Here is an 18,185-nt window from a genome sequence, read left to right as displayed (position 1 = left end):
AGAACAAGTTGAGTAGGCTGAAGAAAAAGAGTAAACCAAAGATAAGTACAAAAGGAAACTAGCATATCAGTGAAGGTTTTGTTCTTACTTGCATCAGCATTGTCGATGATGATAATGGTTTTTGGTGGGGGAGAATGTTCCGGGGCGATCTTTCAGAATGTGTATGTGCAGTGCGAAACTCCATTGAATGAAAAATACATCGAGTATAGGAACGCACTGTATGCGTTCTCGCTTGATCAGTGACGTGCGGTAGTAGCACGACATGTGATAGGCATCAGTATCATCGTTAGTGTATCGTTGTGTGGTGGCACAGACGTGGAGCATTGTTCGGTTAAGCAGTGCCAACGGATCAGAGGATGTTGCCTTTGGAGATTTGGTTAAGGACCTCGGCTTGTAAGAGATGTTTCCCAAGCATAGTAGTTGGATGCACGGGAGTGCGTGTGGATTAGGGCTAATTCTCCCAGGAATCACCTTAAGTGATTCCAACAGAGTATGGTGACTCGGGGCTAGGCGAATGAATGCCTAGGCGCCTGCGAATGAGTCTGGGTGGTGCTCTTTGCTATGGTGTTGAATCATCATTTGGTCTTCAGACTAGGGGGCACAAGGTCTTATTTCTTCAGCGACGAGGTTTTTCTATGTCATACGCATGAAGCCGCAATACGCTTCATGACACCCAAGGCTAAGACAAATTTTGTGCCTCTTTCGGAAGTGATAGCTGGTATGAAACAATTATGCACTAAGCGACATTGACTACATAGAATGCACATTTAGAAATGTGCTTGATCAGCTTCCGCTAGGCAGTTGCACACAGGGTGGTGCTCAAGGTCAATGAATATGATTCAGCATATGAAAACGTGTTGTTACGCGGCCTTTAGCCGTTAGGCTGTTCAACTTGAGCAGCTTGGCACATCACGGGTTTGCGAAATATTCTATGCCCGTGCCACATTGTCTTATTAAAAAAAAAGTAAGCCAGTGACACTCACTCTCTTTAGGTAATGCTAGGTGACTCCTTTGGGAGCAAGGGTGCACCAAGGGTTTACAACGTCGAGCAGCTACCATAAGTACGGCAGGCATGACCAGCGTGATGTGAAACTTAAATTATTAAAAGCAGAGTCTAAATGAAATAACAAAAATGATAAGAATTTTTGTAAATACTAATAAGGTAGGTGGTTTTCCACAAGTTACTCAAGAAAGAGTACTTATATGCATTACAAAAGAGAGAGAGAGGGGAGGGAGGAGGATCTGAGTTGCAGAGGGAGAGGGAGAGAAGAGAGAAACCAAAAAAGAGGGGGAGGGATAAGGGATGCGTTGGAGCACCAACGTCTCCAGAGGATGGTTTATCTTTCGACGTGGTTTCAATATATAGCCCACAAGTTGGAGTACTTCGTCTCTCTCAGTTGGAAGGTTCTTTTTTTTCTCTCTCTCTCTCTCTCTTATGCTGTAATTTTCATTTCATCTTATTATAAACATGGATGTTCTTGCATTCCCTCTAATTCCGTTCTACCCATCCCCCTTTTTTTTGCGTCAAAATATTGGCTATCTTGTTGTTTTGGGTTACGTTTTGTCCTTAGTTTGTGGGTTTTAGGAGTCCTATCTTTCTTATTTTTATGCCAGGATTGTTCAGTTGTATCTTGCTTGATAACCCATGTTTTACTTATGGGTATCGTACAATATTGGGGAATTTTGAGTGTCCTTGATGTATGCCATATGGGGGGTTCAGGTCTAGGGTTTAAGGAGATGGTTGCGTGTTTGGAACTTCTAGTTTTCTTACAGGATAGTGATTTTTTTGAATAGTTTGGAAACGGTGATGATTTGATTCAGTGCAGACAGAGAAGCTGAAATTTGATGGTGTGTTGAGATCAATGTTGTTCTAATAAGTTTCCCTTGAAATATGAGTCAGTTTTAGGTCGGTCTTTGTTGTTGTGATCGTTTGCTATTCAGCATATTTGCCTAGGTAGGCATGTCCATTTGTTTTTCACCTTGTTGGCACGTCTCTGTAGTGATGCACTTGCAGCATAAATATCTATATCTCTGGGAGGACTCTGCATATGGTTATTTAGGCATTTGATCTCATTCCCTTTGTTTTAGTGGTTTTAAAGAGTCTGCCATAGACATTTTGGGCCTTAGAATGTTCAGTCATCGGGCACCTACTTATGGTAGAAAGTGCAGACATTCTAGGTGCTTACAATGTTGCATAGTCGAGAGCTATTGGTGATTACGTTGATGATCTGCCTTATATTGGCAAACTAACAAATGCAATGTGCTGAGCGTCAGACTTATCTTGAGCTATTGCATATTGATTAAATTTGTCATTGTGTTGTTGTTTAATACCAGTTTTGTGGTTTTGAAAAACCATTATTGACATGTCAGAATTGATAAATTTCAGATTATGTGGATCTCATCCTTGGTCCTTATTCTGTAGCTTGAGCATATGTTGTCGGATTGGCCTTTGCATCTTTTTTGTGTATTTGTTTTGCTATTATACCGCTTTTTCATTCTTTTTGAATTAAGAGCTATTTTTTTTCTTCATCTATCCTATAATATGAGCATCCTAAGATTACTTTTAAACTGAGAGAACAAGTTGATGAACATCATTGCCTCATTCTGTGCTGGATTATGGGTCTCTGGTAATGTGATTCCTCTATTCATGCATGCTGATCACATTTTTTTGAATTTATAACCCGAAGAAACCTCACCCGACATGAAGACCTGGTCACGCTGGCTCAGCCTGCCATACCTACGATCATTGTGCCAACAACGTAAAACTCCGAGGCTAGGACCCCCGCCCCCAGGGCGTATGCTACACATTGGCTTACACGAAGGGGTGAAGCCCATGATAATCGAACCTTGACTGCCAGTCTAGCAGCCAAGGCTCCACCCCACTACGCCAACCTCCCTTGGGGCGCATGCTGACCACATGAAAGATACATTCTCCATCATGTACATACTTATTTATGACTTCAAGCTAAGGAGTTGGTATCAAATTCTATCTATATTTATGTGCATATCTTTTTGTTTCCTTGAGGGTACAATTCTTTCTAGTGTCTCTGTAATGCTCCCAAAATCTCGGACATGTAACTTTTTAGGAAAATTTTGAAAGCTTTATAATCATTCATTTTTTAAAGTTTAAGATAGTAGTTCAACGAAAAATGTTGTTTGAAATAACAAGTCATCTGACCTTGGGCGCATTACAAGCGAACATTCCTTTACACAACAGATTTGTATCTATGTATAATCATTGAAACCATATAGATTTAAAATGAGGTTTTTAATAATTTAGAATTTATAAAAAAGAGGAATTTTCAAAGAAAATCCTTATGCAAAATTACAAAATGTCCTCAGGAGCAAAATGTCAGGAAAAGAGTAAAATCTTAATATCATCACATCATCATGCTATCGCTTGCTGTACCGACTTAATCATCACCTGTACCCCATGAAACGGGTCAGACTGATAAAAAATCGATAGGTGCATAGATATCAAAATTTAAAACAAAACTAATATATGCGTTGTTTCTTTCTTGATATGCAGTTCAGAATGAGCAAAATGAGCATGATAATCTTGTTTCGATATTAATTGTCTTGAGGGTACACACAAGAGAAACGTAGAAATAACTGTGACTGCCTGAGAGTTTGTTATTCTATGTATTTTAATACCCCGGATAACTAGCTAAGTTTGCTCCTAAGGGGACGACCAATAATCGAGAGAGAATTCCCCATAGGTCACTTGTTCAAGGAGATGCATCCATACTTCTGCAGAAGTCATTGGGACCCACTACGTAGGATAATTTTTGGTAGCCCAGTCCCCTAACTCAGATGATCGGGGACACCAAGTTCAATTGCTACTCGAGGAGTGTTGTTAACAATCTGTCCATCGAAGTTTTTGTACCATCCCATCCTCTTCCTTGATGGAACCAAAGACACGAATGGATATGTCAGGTTCTATTTTAACTCACGACCCATTTTACATGCTCTGGTCCTTCAAACCAAATCGAGCATCTTGCCTATGAATGCGATCATCACCTTTTATGTGATTTCTTTTTTATCATTGTGTATTTGCATGCTATGAGGTTACCATAAACCTCTCATCCAATCATTGTAGTCTTGTAGTACTAACATGCCGTGGATGTCTTATAGTATCGTTACAATGGGAGAGATATCAGTTTCTCATAAAGAAACCCTAATATCATTTAGAAATTTCAAAGTCTCGTGCTTTAGATCGGGAATATCCGAGTCATTTCGGATACCAAAACAAAGGAACGAACGCACATACCACTTAGGGCTACGCAGTCGAAGCTTTTTTGTTACACTGGATTGAGGGAAAGACTTGGTTGCAAATACGCAAACGCCAAATATTCATTTTTTTGCTTTTTGAAACAACAAATAATACGAGCTTTGAAATCTCGTATGTGAAATTCCTTTTTTTTTTAAGATTTGGCGGATATGCGCAAATCTGCGTTTCTAAATGCAAGCGTAATACAAAGTAGGCAGAAGTACACAAAACTGTGTACTTTACAAAGTTATATATATATATATATATATATAATACATATATATATCAAAGCATAAGCCTCTGCACATTACAACACGGTGACAAAGTAAATGATATAAAGCAAGACTCAATGTGTGAAACCACACATCGAGCTAAATAAAATGTGTAAGCGATGCACGATATATGAAACCGTACATCGACAAAATAAATTGTGTAAGCAATGCACGATGTACAAAACCGTACATCGGCAAAATAAATTGCGTAAGCAATGCATCATGTACGAAACCGTATATCGGCCAAATAAATTGTGTAAGTAGTAGCTTGTGCACATAACAACGCGATGACAAAGTAAATGACATGATTTTAAATGGACAAGAATACACAAAATTGCGTTCTTGAGTTAAAAGCACATATATATTTATATAATACATATTTAGTTAAAAGTATTTTGTCATTTGCTCTCTTATGCAACTTTCTCCTACCTCGGAGATGGTCGAACTCGCTGACGATTCCGAGCGTAGTTTTTTAAAGGCTTGTGCCTTGGTAAGCGTGTTGCATTCGTTGTGCCAATGTGGTGCGCTAAAAGATATTTTATCGTGCTGCCAAAGAAACGATGCAACCATTTTAATTTAATGAAGTAAGCAATGTTTGTGTTGTAGGGGTCGAACCTGAACCCAGTTCGAGCCGACCGGACCGAGTCAGGCTCGATACAAGAGGCGGTTAGTAGAGCTTGACTGAGCCAGACTCAACTTGCTAACTGAGTCGACTCGGTTTGAAAGCGGAGATCAAGCTAGCTCGGTTCTAGCCGAGCTTAGCTCGATGCGCGATGCGACAAACGGGAGGGCGGTGGGCTCGGTGGTCAGGTCAAGCCCGGCCTGGTCTCCATGCCCCTACAGAAAAGGGGCTGACAAGCTTGGCCCATAGGCAGCCCCATAGTGCGACAAGGGCTGGGCCTCAACTGAGGTGGGTGGGTGGGCTCGGCAGTTAGGCCGAACCTAACCTGCACACTTCTGGCTCGGCAAGTGCCATCTTGACACAGGTTTGATAACAGTGGCAGAAATTCGGCAAAGATGTCGGCTACAAGCGACGATGCCAGGGTCAAAGGGCTGTGAAAGAAGGTGGCTAGGTGAGGCAATACCACCAACTATGGGTGGTGGTGGGCACTAAGCTGAGTAGTAAAGAGGGAGGTTGGGAGGAGTTGCACCACCGGGGTGTTTGGTGGGAGGGAGAGAGAGCAAATGAAGTGAGAGAGAGACTTGTATATGATAGAGCGAGGGAAGTGAATGAGAAACCCATGGAAGGTGGTATTTATAGATGAAATGGGTGAAGGGGGTAGCACCAAGTGGTGTGGCAAGCCCTTTTAAGACAAGGGAACCATGGGTGAAAAAACCTATATGTGGATTTTGAACATGGGTTAGATCGTGTGATCCAATACAGATCTAAACAAGAACTAGTTTGGTTAGGATCTTAGTTTCACCAAGTAGATTTTAATTTAGTTAATGTGACAAGGTCCCAAAATAACCTTTATAATTATGATATTTTCACATAAATTTCTACCATAAAAAAAATATCTAAATGTCATTAAGTCAAAAGTTAATGACCTACATGTCTGTGAGTTGGTCAACATAGGTTTGGATGACCATGACCCTCAAGTCATAACTGTCTTTTAAATCCCAACCATAAAGAAAATATCAAAATGTCATTAAGTCAAAAGTTAATGATCTTCATGTCCCTGAGTCGGTCAACACAGGTTTGGATGACTATGTCCCTCAGGTCATCATTGCTTTTCAGGCACGTCCTGAACTCATTTCAACTTTGTTTCTGACAAAATAAAAAACTTTTTCTTTCAAATTTTGACGCAAAAACAACCATGTATTCAAAGTCATGAAATATGCCTAAAAAAATCTATAATGTTTCATCTAAAATTTTCTAGATATTATAATTTTTATGATTTCTGCATCAAAAGTAGACTTTGGCAACCACCAACGCGAAACTCTTGACAAACTTTGCACACTAATCACCTATATATATATAACAAAATTTGCACTCTAACACATAATATTGTATCTCTTAAGGATGACTGGATGCGAAAAATTTTGTGAATTCTGCCAACTTTTCAAAAGTTTTGTATCAAAAGTAGACTTTTGCAACCAACAATGCGAAACTCTTGACAAAATTCCTAAGGGATTTTCGCAATCATTGTTGTGATTTTTGTACTATAGATACGAAAATCATAGGGCTTTTGTGAAAGCTAGGAGTAGCCATTTTCAAAGTGTGTATGCAAAAATCATGATTTTTGTAGAAATATCATGCAAATTTCATTTTTAGTGATATTTAGTGAGATCAGTTGTTCTTAAGGGTAAAAAAGTTCTAAAAAAGTAAGGAACCTACTAAATTGGACATCCGCAGATTTCAAAATTGGCATTTGGCAAAACATGCCGAATTTATCACATAGTACAGTCATTTTCTGTTTTATAAATGGTTGGATTCAAAATAAACAGTGTAGGGCTTAGTTGGATCAGGGTCAGAATCATACAGATACATAAATGGGTATCAAACAAGGTCAGAGCTGGTTTTAAACTTAACCCATTTTATCTATTTGACATGAAAACCAATATGCTTGATCCATTTTCTACAGATCAAGATCAGATGGGGTAAGATCATATCTAGATTTGGAATTCTACCCTATGTCACACGGATACTCCATTTGGCTCTCATTCCTTATCCACTTATATACTAGTCATATTGAAAACTTCATAAAAATAACAGTATCCCCGTATCTGCACTCGTGTATCCATGTGACATAGATTCTACATGTGTTCTGAGTTGGATCCAAATCTGGAGTAGACCCACTCATTGAAAGTCGTATCTAATGTCAGGTAAAACCTGATCTGACCCAATTTGCAACACTAATAAGGATAACACATAGAACTAAGATACTAACCTGCCTTTTGACAATTCTGGGAATAACATATAAAAACTGGGTTTAGTGTTTCATTTAATGTCACCAAGTTGGGATTTAAAAGCATGGTTTTTTATAAACATGGAGTGAAACTGAAATTCAGTTTGTCAAGGAGAGTGTGGATTTGGTTAGGCCACTTGGCAGCAATTTTGTGGGGGCATGTGTGCGTGCGTGTGTTTTGTTTTTAGTTTTTTGCAAAACAGTCCTTGTGTTATTGAGGATTTACAAAAACAACCCGACCTTATCTCAATTTTCCCAACTGTTCCTGCCTTATTTAATACTAGTGCAAAGAGGTCGGGTGTTAAATGAACTATGGTTAGAGAATAATCATGTTTAAGGGCTATGTGAAATGATTGTTCTATCCCCGTGCATTAAAGCTAATTGTAAATTCCTGATGTTTCCCTAAAAAAGTCCTTTAATGACGCCAACATACTTGATTTAAGAGCTACCGTATGAGTCTTAACCCCAAGAATGACTTTGCACCATAGTGACAAAAGTTTTTATCGGCAATTTCTCGTTTTTTTTTAAAACTCGCGAGAAATTGAAAGAATTCCATAAATCTCGCATTTTTTTTTTGGAAAAATGTTGGCAATAAAAAATTTAATTAAAAAATATAAAACTTGTTTTTTATAAGAAAATATTAATAAAAATTATTTAAAAATAAAAATACATGTTTTTTTTTGCAATAAATAGCCGTTTAAAACATAATTATCGTGTTTAAATTGCGGTATTTATGTTTTTTCATAAATCTTGTGATATTTTAAAAATCTCATGAGAAATTGCCGTTTTAAACTTTCATTGCGCACAAGAATTTCATAAATCTTGCAATATTTCTAGGGGTATGCCTAACCCCAGCTTGCCCTTAAAAAAATGACTTTGCAAGAATTAAGCCAAAGGTCTGATTTAAAAAATCACACAAAGCAGGAATGGTTTTATAAATCCATCATAAGGCAGGGACTTATTTCTAAAAGAAAACCCTTTTGTTGTTTTGGGGATAATTAGTAGGGATGGCAGTGGACCGGGGCCGGGGACAAGGTCTCCACCTCCGCCCTGTTTCAAAATCTAAACCTTCATCCCCACCTCCATCGCACGGGGATGGATTTTAACCTTCACCCCCGCCTTCATCCCCGTTTCATGTCCTCCATTCCGGTCCAAATGGGGGTGAGGAAGGGCGGGGCCCCGTTTCTCCTCAGTCTATAGTCATTCTTTAAAGGATTGGGGACGGGGCGGGGCGTAAGTCCATCCCCGCCTCCATCCGAGATAGATTTTAACCTTCATCCCCGCCTCCATCCCTGTTTCATGCCCTTTATCCCAGATCCAAACGGGGCGAGGCGGGGTTGTCCCCCAGTCCACTGCCATCCCTAATAATTAGGGAAGACCACCTCACTCTCCCCTTGACTCGTTCGCTGGTGTCAAGAGTGAATACACCCAGCTTTGCCTTGCGGCAACTGGCAAGGGATGGACACCTGTTGGTTTCGAACTCGCAAATATCTCTTTAGCTTGCTGTGATGTATGTTCAAGAATCGTCCTTACCAGATGAGCGGAGGAACCCTTATGGGCTGTGTGATTCTGCTTATTTTCAAGATGAACGGCATTAGCCAACACCTTGGGTCCATCTTTGAAGGGCCCCATCTTTTCTCTTGGATACCATTCACAAACGGACGGCATCTAAAGGGTTTAAAGTTGGAGGGCTTATAATTACCCCATCCCAAGATGGACAATTCATACCGTTCATCGTGAAGATGAACGGCATCCAAGGCACTTCCGAGGCTACGATAGTGAACCGACTTACTGTCAGGGGCGCTCCAGACCTGATCCTCTCTTTTTTTCCAACACCCCTTCCCTTCCCCCCCTTCCAAAAGGAAAAATATCTCTTCCGGTTGAGGTCCTCCACCGGCGACACGGGTAGGCTCCGGCAACCGGCGACGCGATTTTCCCGTACCCTCTCTCTCTGCCCCCTTTTCCTACGTGGTTTATTTATTCTAGTAAGTGGTCGTCTTAATGCTTTGTTGGTTTCTTCGTTCTTCAGAGTTTTTTTTCCTCCCTCCCATGTCTTCCCTCCTCTGAAAATTTGAGTTGTGATTTGTGATATGAGCCTCAGACTTGGAGGATTGTATTGTAGTCCTACTTGAAAAATGCTCCTGTGGAATCACTTGTAAGGTGTATCTCTTTATTTCGCTTGGCTTATTAGTCGCTTTCCTCTTTATTCATGCCGCACAGTTTCATTGATAACATTTATTTTCCAAAGGAAACTCTGTGCTCTCAACCATGGTCATGTTAATCGATGAAATGAGTGGGGATGAGAACTTACTGAAGCTACAAGAGGTGTCATGTTCAAAAGGAAATGCTGTGGTTGGAAAAACATGAAAGTTCAGATGCATCTGGAAGTCATAGACGGCTATGCTGAATCTAAATGAATTAAATGTTATACTTTTCGAATCTTATTTTAGCGCGTAAGTAGTTGTTCTTGATTGGAACATGGCAGGAGTAAAATTTTTGGCCATGAGCTTAATCTTTTTAAAAGCTTAATCCATATAAACCTCATGTTGTGAAAATTCAAAACAAATACTCTGAGAATATACAACGTAATTTCATTATGATGCTAAGTCATTCTCATCATAGTCCATCTTTGTAGGATTACGTGTATACTTTTCGTCCATTAAAAATTTTGGTACTTTTTAATGTAGAAATATTCACACTTTCTTTGTTCAAAATAGAATAATTTAAAGTATCTAAGGCGATTTTTTTTTCTTTTCAAATTACAAGGGATGATGAACTAATTAATTAACACATGATTTTTCATTTGTTGTTTTGAATGAGTTTTCAGTGAGATTGTTTTTGTCTGTGTCTATGTGTCTCTTGCGGGTTATCTATGCAATAAAGAGTTACTTCTCCGAGCTTATTGCCAAGTAAATTCTCGTTCTTCTTATTTTATTTGCTAGCAGCTTTGTTTTTTAAACATGTCCCCGCTGACCCTTTTGATTTTCATGCACTTAAGCACTAATTGTTGAATGTCTTCCTAAATGTGCTACACATCTTGAGAGTATGTAATATTTGGAATGCCATGTTTCATGCCTTGAAGTGATTAATGTTATTTTTGGCCGCATGAGATCTAAAACTTGCATTGCCCTATGCAGCCATAGTGAGCTCTGGGAAGATTTAAAGTCAACTGCAAAAGGAAGCTGAAAAAATTGGAGTCTCATGTTATTCTTGGGAAGAAGTTATTTTGTTGGTAAGATTGGATTCTGATTGACTTTTCCACTGTCGAAACTAAGTGTTCAGTTTTCTGTTTTCTTTTTTCTTGTACAAGTTTGTGAATTCAGGTCTTATTAATATGATTGTTTTTTTAAAAATATGAAAATATATGTTTTCAACTAATCCTTTTCTAAAAATATATGTTTTCATTCAACTAATCCTTTTCTACTTGTACCTATAAATGCATGAACATATGTGTATGAGAGAGAGAGAGAGCCAAGTTACATAAAGAGTTATTGTGATTACTTAAAAGGTAAATGTAATAAGTTATTGTGGAGAAAAAAGTCATAAAACGTTATCTCATTCAAATGACAATTTCCAGTAACCCAGGTTAATTGTGGTGTAGGTTAACTGCCTGTCATCCAAACAACAAAATCAGGTTTTCATGCTTTTCAAGAATAAGGTTTTGTTCCAGGTTTTACTCGTTATAGGGATTTCATAAAACCAAGTTTCCCAGTACATTTTTCTATGAGTCATCCAGATGCCTCCTAAAATACTTTGTTCATGACCATTTGAGTTATGAAGGTGTAAACCAAACAATCGGCACCTTAAGAAGCTGAACAATTAATAAAATGTCATCTTTTCTATTTGTGAAACCATGATTTAAGTTGGCTAAAATATAGTAGTTTTTTTTTTTTCAAAATTGTCTCTGCCTTATTGGTTTATCTCACATTAGTCCTTGCCTTGCATGTAATCTTAAAATAGTCCCCGCCTTTTGCATAACCATGCCAAATCCACCCTTGAAGTTTACTTCTGTCAAAGTAGGTGACGGAAACTGTTTAAGTATAAGGAAATGATGCTTTTGCCCATGATAGAGCGACTATTTAGGAAAATAGATAAAGCAAGGACTATTTTGAAAAAACACGTTAATTTTTTTTAATTCTAAAAACCATTTGGGCATGTCGAAATGACTTTTTTGCCCATGAAAGAGGGACAATACGCAAAATATGATAAGGTAAGGACTATTTTGGAAAACACGTTAAAGAATAATTTTTTCCATTTTTCATTGTAAAAACCATTTAGGCATACCAATGATTTAAAAAACATAAGGACTATTTTTGGAATACTCGTTAAAAACTTGACTGAGATAGATTCATCGGACAAAACTAAGGTCCTACAAATTGGTCAGATTTGTTTAGACCTCCAATCCTACTCTATTAGGTTGTCGGATTTGGACTCATCTGTTTGAAAATCAATAATTTTGTTATTCTAAGTTTCGTTTTGAATTAAATTGTCTCTTTCATTTTTTATGTAAAAGGATTGTTTTCAACTATATTTTTCATGCAAGCAAGTAATAGTGTATAATTCAGATCTTGTTTCAACTGTATTTTAGAGGATCCTGTTCTAATCTACACCTAGATTCAAGCCTATTGCTTAAAAATCAGACCATGGTCTGGCTTGTACTAGATCCTATTTTTCACCCTTATCGGGCCCACTGAACCATTGATCCTTCCAATTAATCTTCAACTTCACAAATCACAAGTTAATTATATAATTTAGGTGTATATGTTAAGATATACATATACGTGTGTGTGTGTATATATATATATATATATACATATACATATACATATATGTATATGTATATGTATATGTATATGTGTTTATTGTTAACCGAAATACCCATTAGGGGTATTTCGGTCTTTTCTCTGTAATAGGTGTCAGCCCATTAGGGGATGACATTTCTGTATTTTATTTCATGTATTTATTTTCGGTCTTTTCTCTGTAATAGGTGTCAGCCCATTAGGAGTGTACACACAATAAACACCTCCCAAGAGGCAAGAACACAATGCACAACAAGAGAGCACACAATAACATAAGTATTTTTTGATATCTTTTTTAAATGCACATTTAGAATGCAATCATAAACATCATAGAGGAGTTCAACATAAATATCACAAGTTTCTAAGTCATGCTCACAAGGAATAGCCTCAACAAAAAAATCACCTCTAAAAAATGAAAAGGCATGAATTTGAAGTCATACATAGAGACATGTTTTGATATTTATAACCATGAAGTGCTCGAATAAAGCATCTAAGTGCCAAAAACACATGTTCAAGAATAGTAGATCATGTACATGCATATTTAAATAAAGAGAGTTCAAAAACCTAAGATTCAGACTAGATCTCATAAAAACATACACATGTATAAATATCATTTCACAAAACCAAATAAATATTATAAACTGTATAAAATATTTAATAAAGATATATTTTTTAAATAATTCCAACAATAATTTTGAAAAGCATTTAAAGGTTTATCTTTAAAAAATAACAAATAATTTTTCAAAGATAAGAAAAATGAGTGTTTTCTCATGCGTAATGCATGAGATAGACAAGTCAAGTAAAACTAAATAGGATCTCATGGAAATCTCTCTCTCTTTCTTTAACAGCCTCATAGAATCCCATGTAAGTAGCTTTCCTAATTTCTCTCTCTATTAAATTAATTTATACTACAACGATTTAGTAAATGATATTAGAATCACAACACTCACCTCGTCATTTTATATAATGTTGCATGACGCTGGTACTCCTATAAAAACAAACAAAAAGAGAATTTAGTAAATTACATTCAACCCAAACCACTCTCCTTTGTCATTTTAAAATGTTACAATACTGCTATTTTTTGGCTCCATAATGCCCCTCATCACTCCTTTATATATATATATATATATATATATATATATATCATAGTCATATCTTGGCAAGGCTATTTCTCGTGATATTATAGGTTTGGTGATAAATCTCAGAAAAATCTTGAGAAAATCTTGGGGCTTAAAAAATTAAAAAGTATATAAAAATAACAAAAATAAGTAAGAAAATATCATGTTTAGATAATAAAATACATATATAATGAAAGAAATAAGTAAAAAATGCAAAATAAAGAAGAAAAACACATTTAAGATGTAGAAAAGAAAAGAAAAGTAACAAGATATTCTCGTGGCAATATCGTGATATTATCAATTGGCGATATTTTCAAAATATCGCGATATTTTACCTATAACATCGTTTGCTGAAAAAGCATCAATAATATCGTGATATTTTGAAAATATCGCCGATATATATATATATCGTAGTTGCCTATTAATTCTAATGGAAATCTGTGCAAAGTTTTTCCCCGGTGATATGAGTTATCACTCTTTGCTGAGTTTTCTTAGGGAGGTCATATAATGACAAAGTATAAAGGTATTACATCTAAGACTTGGCACATCAATACAAGTCTTCTTGCAAAGGATAGATACACGGCTTTCCAGACTTGTCATTTTTATATTAACCTATCCTCCATCACATTCCAATGAGCATTTTGAGATGTACCTCTAATGAACCGGATACCTAAAAATGCCATCAGCCAATCGCCTTGGTTGCACTTTCTTGATACCTTCCTCAGTTTTAAAGAAAATGATCTTCCACTTTAGACATTTATAACTCCTAAATTATCTTTTGGTATAACTGAGAATGCAATATTAATACACGAAAATGTTTGATGCCCCACTGTTTTATTGTCCTAATTATCCCCAGAATAATCACCATTTGCCTGAGTCAAATGACGAGCTAATTGCTCCATGTTGAATTGCCACTAGTACTTTAGAATTTAGGTGCATTTTAACTATGGCTTAGAATTGCTTTGGAATATATTACCATATGTGGAGTTCCTCTTTGTTTTGAAGATTTGTAATCTATTCTGCCACTGTCAACAGACTCCCCCTGTTCCCGTATGAAGTGGCTTCCTCTTCAGCCCTGTTGATCATCGGATCTGTCAACATTGTAATATATGAAGTCCTTTTTCCAGCTTATTCATAGCATTGTAGGGCTGTTGGTTCAAGTATGAAGTGCCTAAACTTTCTGTCATGTGGGTACGGGGACATAGCTATATATATTAAATATCACATAAATACAAAATAAATTGAATATAATCTAAATATATATGCTATATCTGAAACATATATTATATACTGAAAAGATAAAATTATAAACTGAAAATGTAATTATAAATTATATATTAAATACAAACTTGTATGTATAGAGGGTAAAATGGCATGTCCAGGTGTCAACGCGTGTCAACACAGGGATATGCGTGTCAACACGGGTACGTGGGGCAAAATGTAGTGTCCGAGTACCATAGCTATTAAGACTCTCAATGGCCCAAATCCATGGTTGATACATTGCATAGCTATTTCATGCCCATCAAATCCATGGATCTGATGTCCGAGATTGTGTCCAAGGTTCTCCTTCCCTCATCAATTTGAGCTACCAGGTTCAAGTACCCCTTAAGCAGCATTTACTTTAAAAGGTGGACAGGCTGCGCTGTTGTGATCAATGATCTTCTATTCTTTAATATTGACCATGTTATATTTCACAATTGAAGATCAGGAAGGTTACTTTTTCGCTTCTTTTCGGTCAAGCTAGGTGCTGGCCTTATGTATTCAAACCTGGGATCTCTCATCTTAAGATGTGCAACTCTTCACAGTTCCAGCTGTCTTACTCGGCCTCATCCCTCATTGGCCTCACTGCCGCATAAATTTGTCAATCAAGCACTTATACATGGCTGAGTTCCAACCATAGGCTCCTGAGTTTTAACTGGCATTTTGTCTTGAAATTTGAATCAAGACAAGTATTTTATTTTGAGATCTTTTTTTTTGAGGCGGGGGTGGGGGGGTGTAAATAATGTGTTACCTAAATCTAGAACTTTCTGAATGTTGCATAAAGTCCAGGAGACAAAGGGGAAAAGGTTGTGGGATCTTTTTGTGATCTTGGCTCTGTAAAATGAATATTTGTGTGCCAAAATCATTGAAAAAGGGTAAAGCAATTAATTCTTAAGTTAGAAAAATATGATAATTTGATCTATTGTCCTTTGTCTTTGTTGGATTTTTATTTTATTCTTCTCCTTCTTTTCTTTCTTTACTTCCTTTTTCCCTTTCTTTTCAAGATTATGAGAATATAGTCATGTCCAAGAGTAGCTTAGTTTTTGTTCTTTCCCAGTTTTAAGGGTCACTCTGTCTAACATCTGATCTAGTTTTACATGGTTACAGCTTGAAGAATCTGAAACTTTATGTATTCATCAGTCTAAGGTATTGGTTGATATTTGTGGTGACTGGTGCTTGGGTTTAATTTCCTTTCAGGATATGGGCCATGTGACCGGAGCTGTTTTCCCTGCATGGGATCTTCAGGGAAAGCTGTTATGCCATCTTATTCTTGTCATGGTAGAGAATACAAGCATTTATTTACAAGCAAGATTCTGTTAAAAAACTCCCATCTTTGTGGCTCCAGAAGGACATTATATGTGTGTTCGAGGAACTCTGATGGTCAGCAAAGGAACCCAGATTTCTTCCGACAAAACAAGCAAGGACATGGATTCTCCAGAGGTAGAAGCAGGCCAAACCAGGAGAGGAATGAAGCTGAGAGCCTTGAAGAAACAGATTTCCTAACCTCCAAAAATGGGCCATTATTCTCATTGTCTAGCAGTCCTAGGTTCCAAGCCACTGCTACTCCAGGTGCACGAGAGAAGGAGATAGTTGAACTTTTCAGGAAGGTCCAGTCCCAACTGAGAGAGAGGGCTGCTACCAAAGATGAAAAGAAGGTTGAAGCTGCAAAAGGACAAGGAGAAAAAGGATCTGTTGACTCGCTTCTCAAACTTTTAAGGAAGCACTCATTTGAGCAAGGGACGAAGCAAAGCAGTAGCAGTGATTCAAACCTCCACCAGCCAGAAAGAAATGACTCATTCAATAGCGAGCCAAACTCTGGCTACTATGACTCTGGTAGCAAATTTTCGGAGGCTCAAGAACCAAATGATACTACGTTTACAAGGCCACCATCAAATTTTAGGCGTAAGTCTCCTGTCCCAAGAGTGAAATACCAACCAGTTTATTCTACAGATCCCAGTGCAACTGAAAATTCACCTCCCAAGCGCCAAGGGAGACGAAAGAAGAAAGCCATAGAGTCAGGCTCAGAGCCTGCTCCATCTGATGAAGAGTTTGATGACATCACTGGATCTTTATCATCAGAACCAGAAGAACCGGATGATGAGATTTCTGAACCAGCTGCAAATGAGATTTCTGTCCCAAGAGTGAGCTACCAAGCAGTTTCTTCTGCAGAACCCAGTTTATTGGAAAATTCATCTCCCAAACGTCGAGGGAGACGAAAGAAGAAAACCATGGAATCAGATTCGGAGGATGACTTTCCACGCACAATGAATAATGAGTTTGATGACATCTCCGGGTCTTTATCGTCAGAACCGGGCAAGCCAGATGAACCTGGTGATGATATTTCTGAACCTGATAATGTGATTTCAGAGGCCTCTCTTTCTGAACAGGCTGATTTAAGCAGACTGAAACTGCCTGATTTGAAAATCCTTGCAAAGTCCCGTGGAATCAAAGGTGTCTCCAAGTTTAAGAAAGATGAACTCCTCAAATTATTGCACGGTGAATAGGACCTGAAGCTGCTGTGATCTGTGGATTTGAGTTGGCTCTTGCGTCTCCGTTACAGTTGTCTCGGTTTTGGTTAGGAGACCTTTTGTTTTTGTGTGTGGGTGAGTATGTGAACCATTGTTGAAGAATTTACTATCATGAGCCAATACAAAAAATTATATAATGACTGCAACGTCCATATTTGGTTGGCTGAAAGCCACATTTACCCCATGTTCATTATTTTCTATTACTACCCTTGATCCGTCATTCCGCTATTGGAGCTGACTTGAATGACCATAACCTAGCATAGCGGGATCTGCTGAGTTGAATGGCCATAACCTAGCATAGCGGGATCTGCTGTTTAAATTGCTACTGTAGCATATCATACGGGGTGTGTTGGGTGTATGGGACGGGGGTGTGGAGGGGAGGGGTTGCAACTTTAGGTTCTGTTTGGGAGCCGTTGAATCGGAGGCACATTGGGGTTAACTCCTGTTCTCTCATGGTACCTGCTGTTTGAGAGCAGCCTCGTTGCCAAAACAGAAGAGGATGATGCTCCGAATCTTGGTAATGATTAGTTTTATGTGTTAGAATTTATTTCACTTGTTGTTTTAAACAAAACTTTTTTTATATATTTACTTGTAATTAATTAGACTTTGACGAAGATTGTATTGAGTTGTTAAATTTGTTTCACTTATAACTTATGTTAAATTTGTTTCACCTATTTTGTATATGTATTTTTTATGTGTACTTTACACAGGTTATATAAATTGTATAACGAGATTTTTTTTTTTGATATTTATATTTCAAATAAAATTGTTTTATTTTTTTTTAAATTTTACGACGGATATTATCCGTTGTTAATATTCAGCGATGAATTTTCTGAAGAAATTCAGTCGCAAAATGACGACGGTATTTGACGATGAATATCCGTTGCCAATTTAGGGACGGATATTTATCTGTCTCAAAAACTGAATCAGCCGATATTTTGCGATGAAATGTAATCCATCGCTAAATTGGCGACGGATATTAGAGACGAATACATATTCATCGTTAAATTGTAGCGACAGATTAACGAC

At 37.5% G+C, this 18,185-nt stretch overlaps 1 protein-coding gene across 2 annotated transcripts; it reads left to right on the top strand.

The window, feature by feature from the left end:
• The first annotated feature begins 9,308 nt into the window (after window positions 1-9,308).
• On the top strand, window positions 9,309-17,344 carry LOC149835757 (rho-N domain-containing protein 1, chloroplastic-like). Of its 2 annotated transcripts, none has more exons than XM_090010650.1 (3): window positions 9,309-9,436; window positions 10,589-10,683; window positions 15,826-17,344. In XM_090010650.1, exons 2-3 carry the CDS (start codon window positions 10,653-10,655, stop codon window positions 17,130-17,132), a joined length of 1,338 nt encoding a protein of 445 aa, XP_089866776.1. In that variant the 5' UTR covers window positions 9,309-9,436; window positions 10,589-10,652; the 3' UTR covers window positions 17,133-17,344. The 2 variants fall into 2 exon arrangements, with proteins under 2 accessions (XP_089866776.1, XP_089866777.1); XM_090010651.1 differs by having other exon boundaries at window positions 9,333-9,389.
• The last annotated feature ends 841 nt before the right edge of the window (window positions 17,345-18,185 follow it).

The sequence above is a fragment of the Nuphar pumila genome, chromosome 6 (assembly GCF_984573655.1).
Source record: "Nuphar pumila chromosome 6, dmNupPumi1.hap1.1, whole genome shotgun sequence".
In the NCBI taxonomy this organism is placed as follows: Eukaryota; Viridiplantae; Streptophyta; class Magnoliopsida; order Nymphaeales; family Nymphaeaceae; genus Nuphar; species Nuphar pumila.
The sequence above is the reverse complement of the archived record's forward strand: the minus strand, read 5'-3'. Positions and strand labels throughout refer to the sequence as shown.

Bases quoted from the DNA above. Each gene is read 5' to 3' on its own strand.
- LOC149835757 (XM_090010650.1), top strand. From the start codon at position 10,653: ATGTTATTCTTGGGAAGAAGTTATTTTGTTG. The intron at 10,684-15,825 runs GTAAGATTGGAT...ATTTCCTTTCAG, and splicing joins GGGAAGAAGTTATTTTGTTG to GATATGGGCCATGTGACCGG.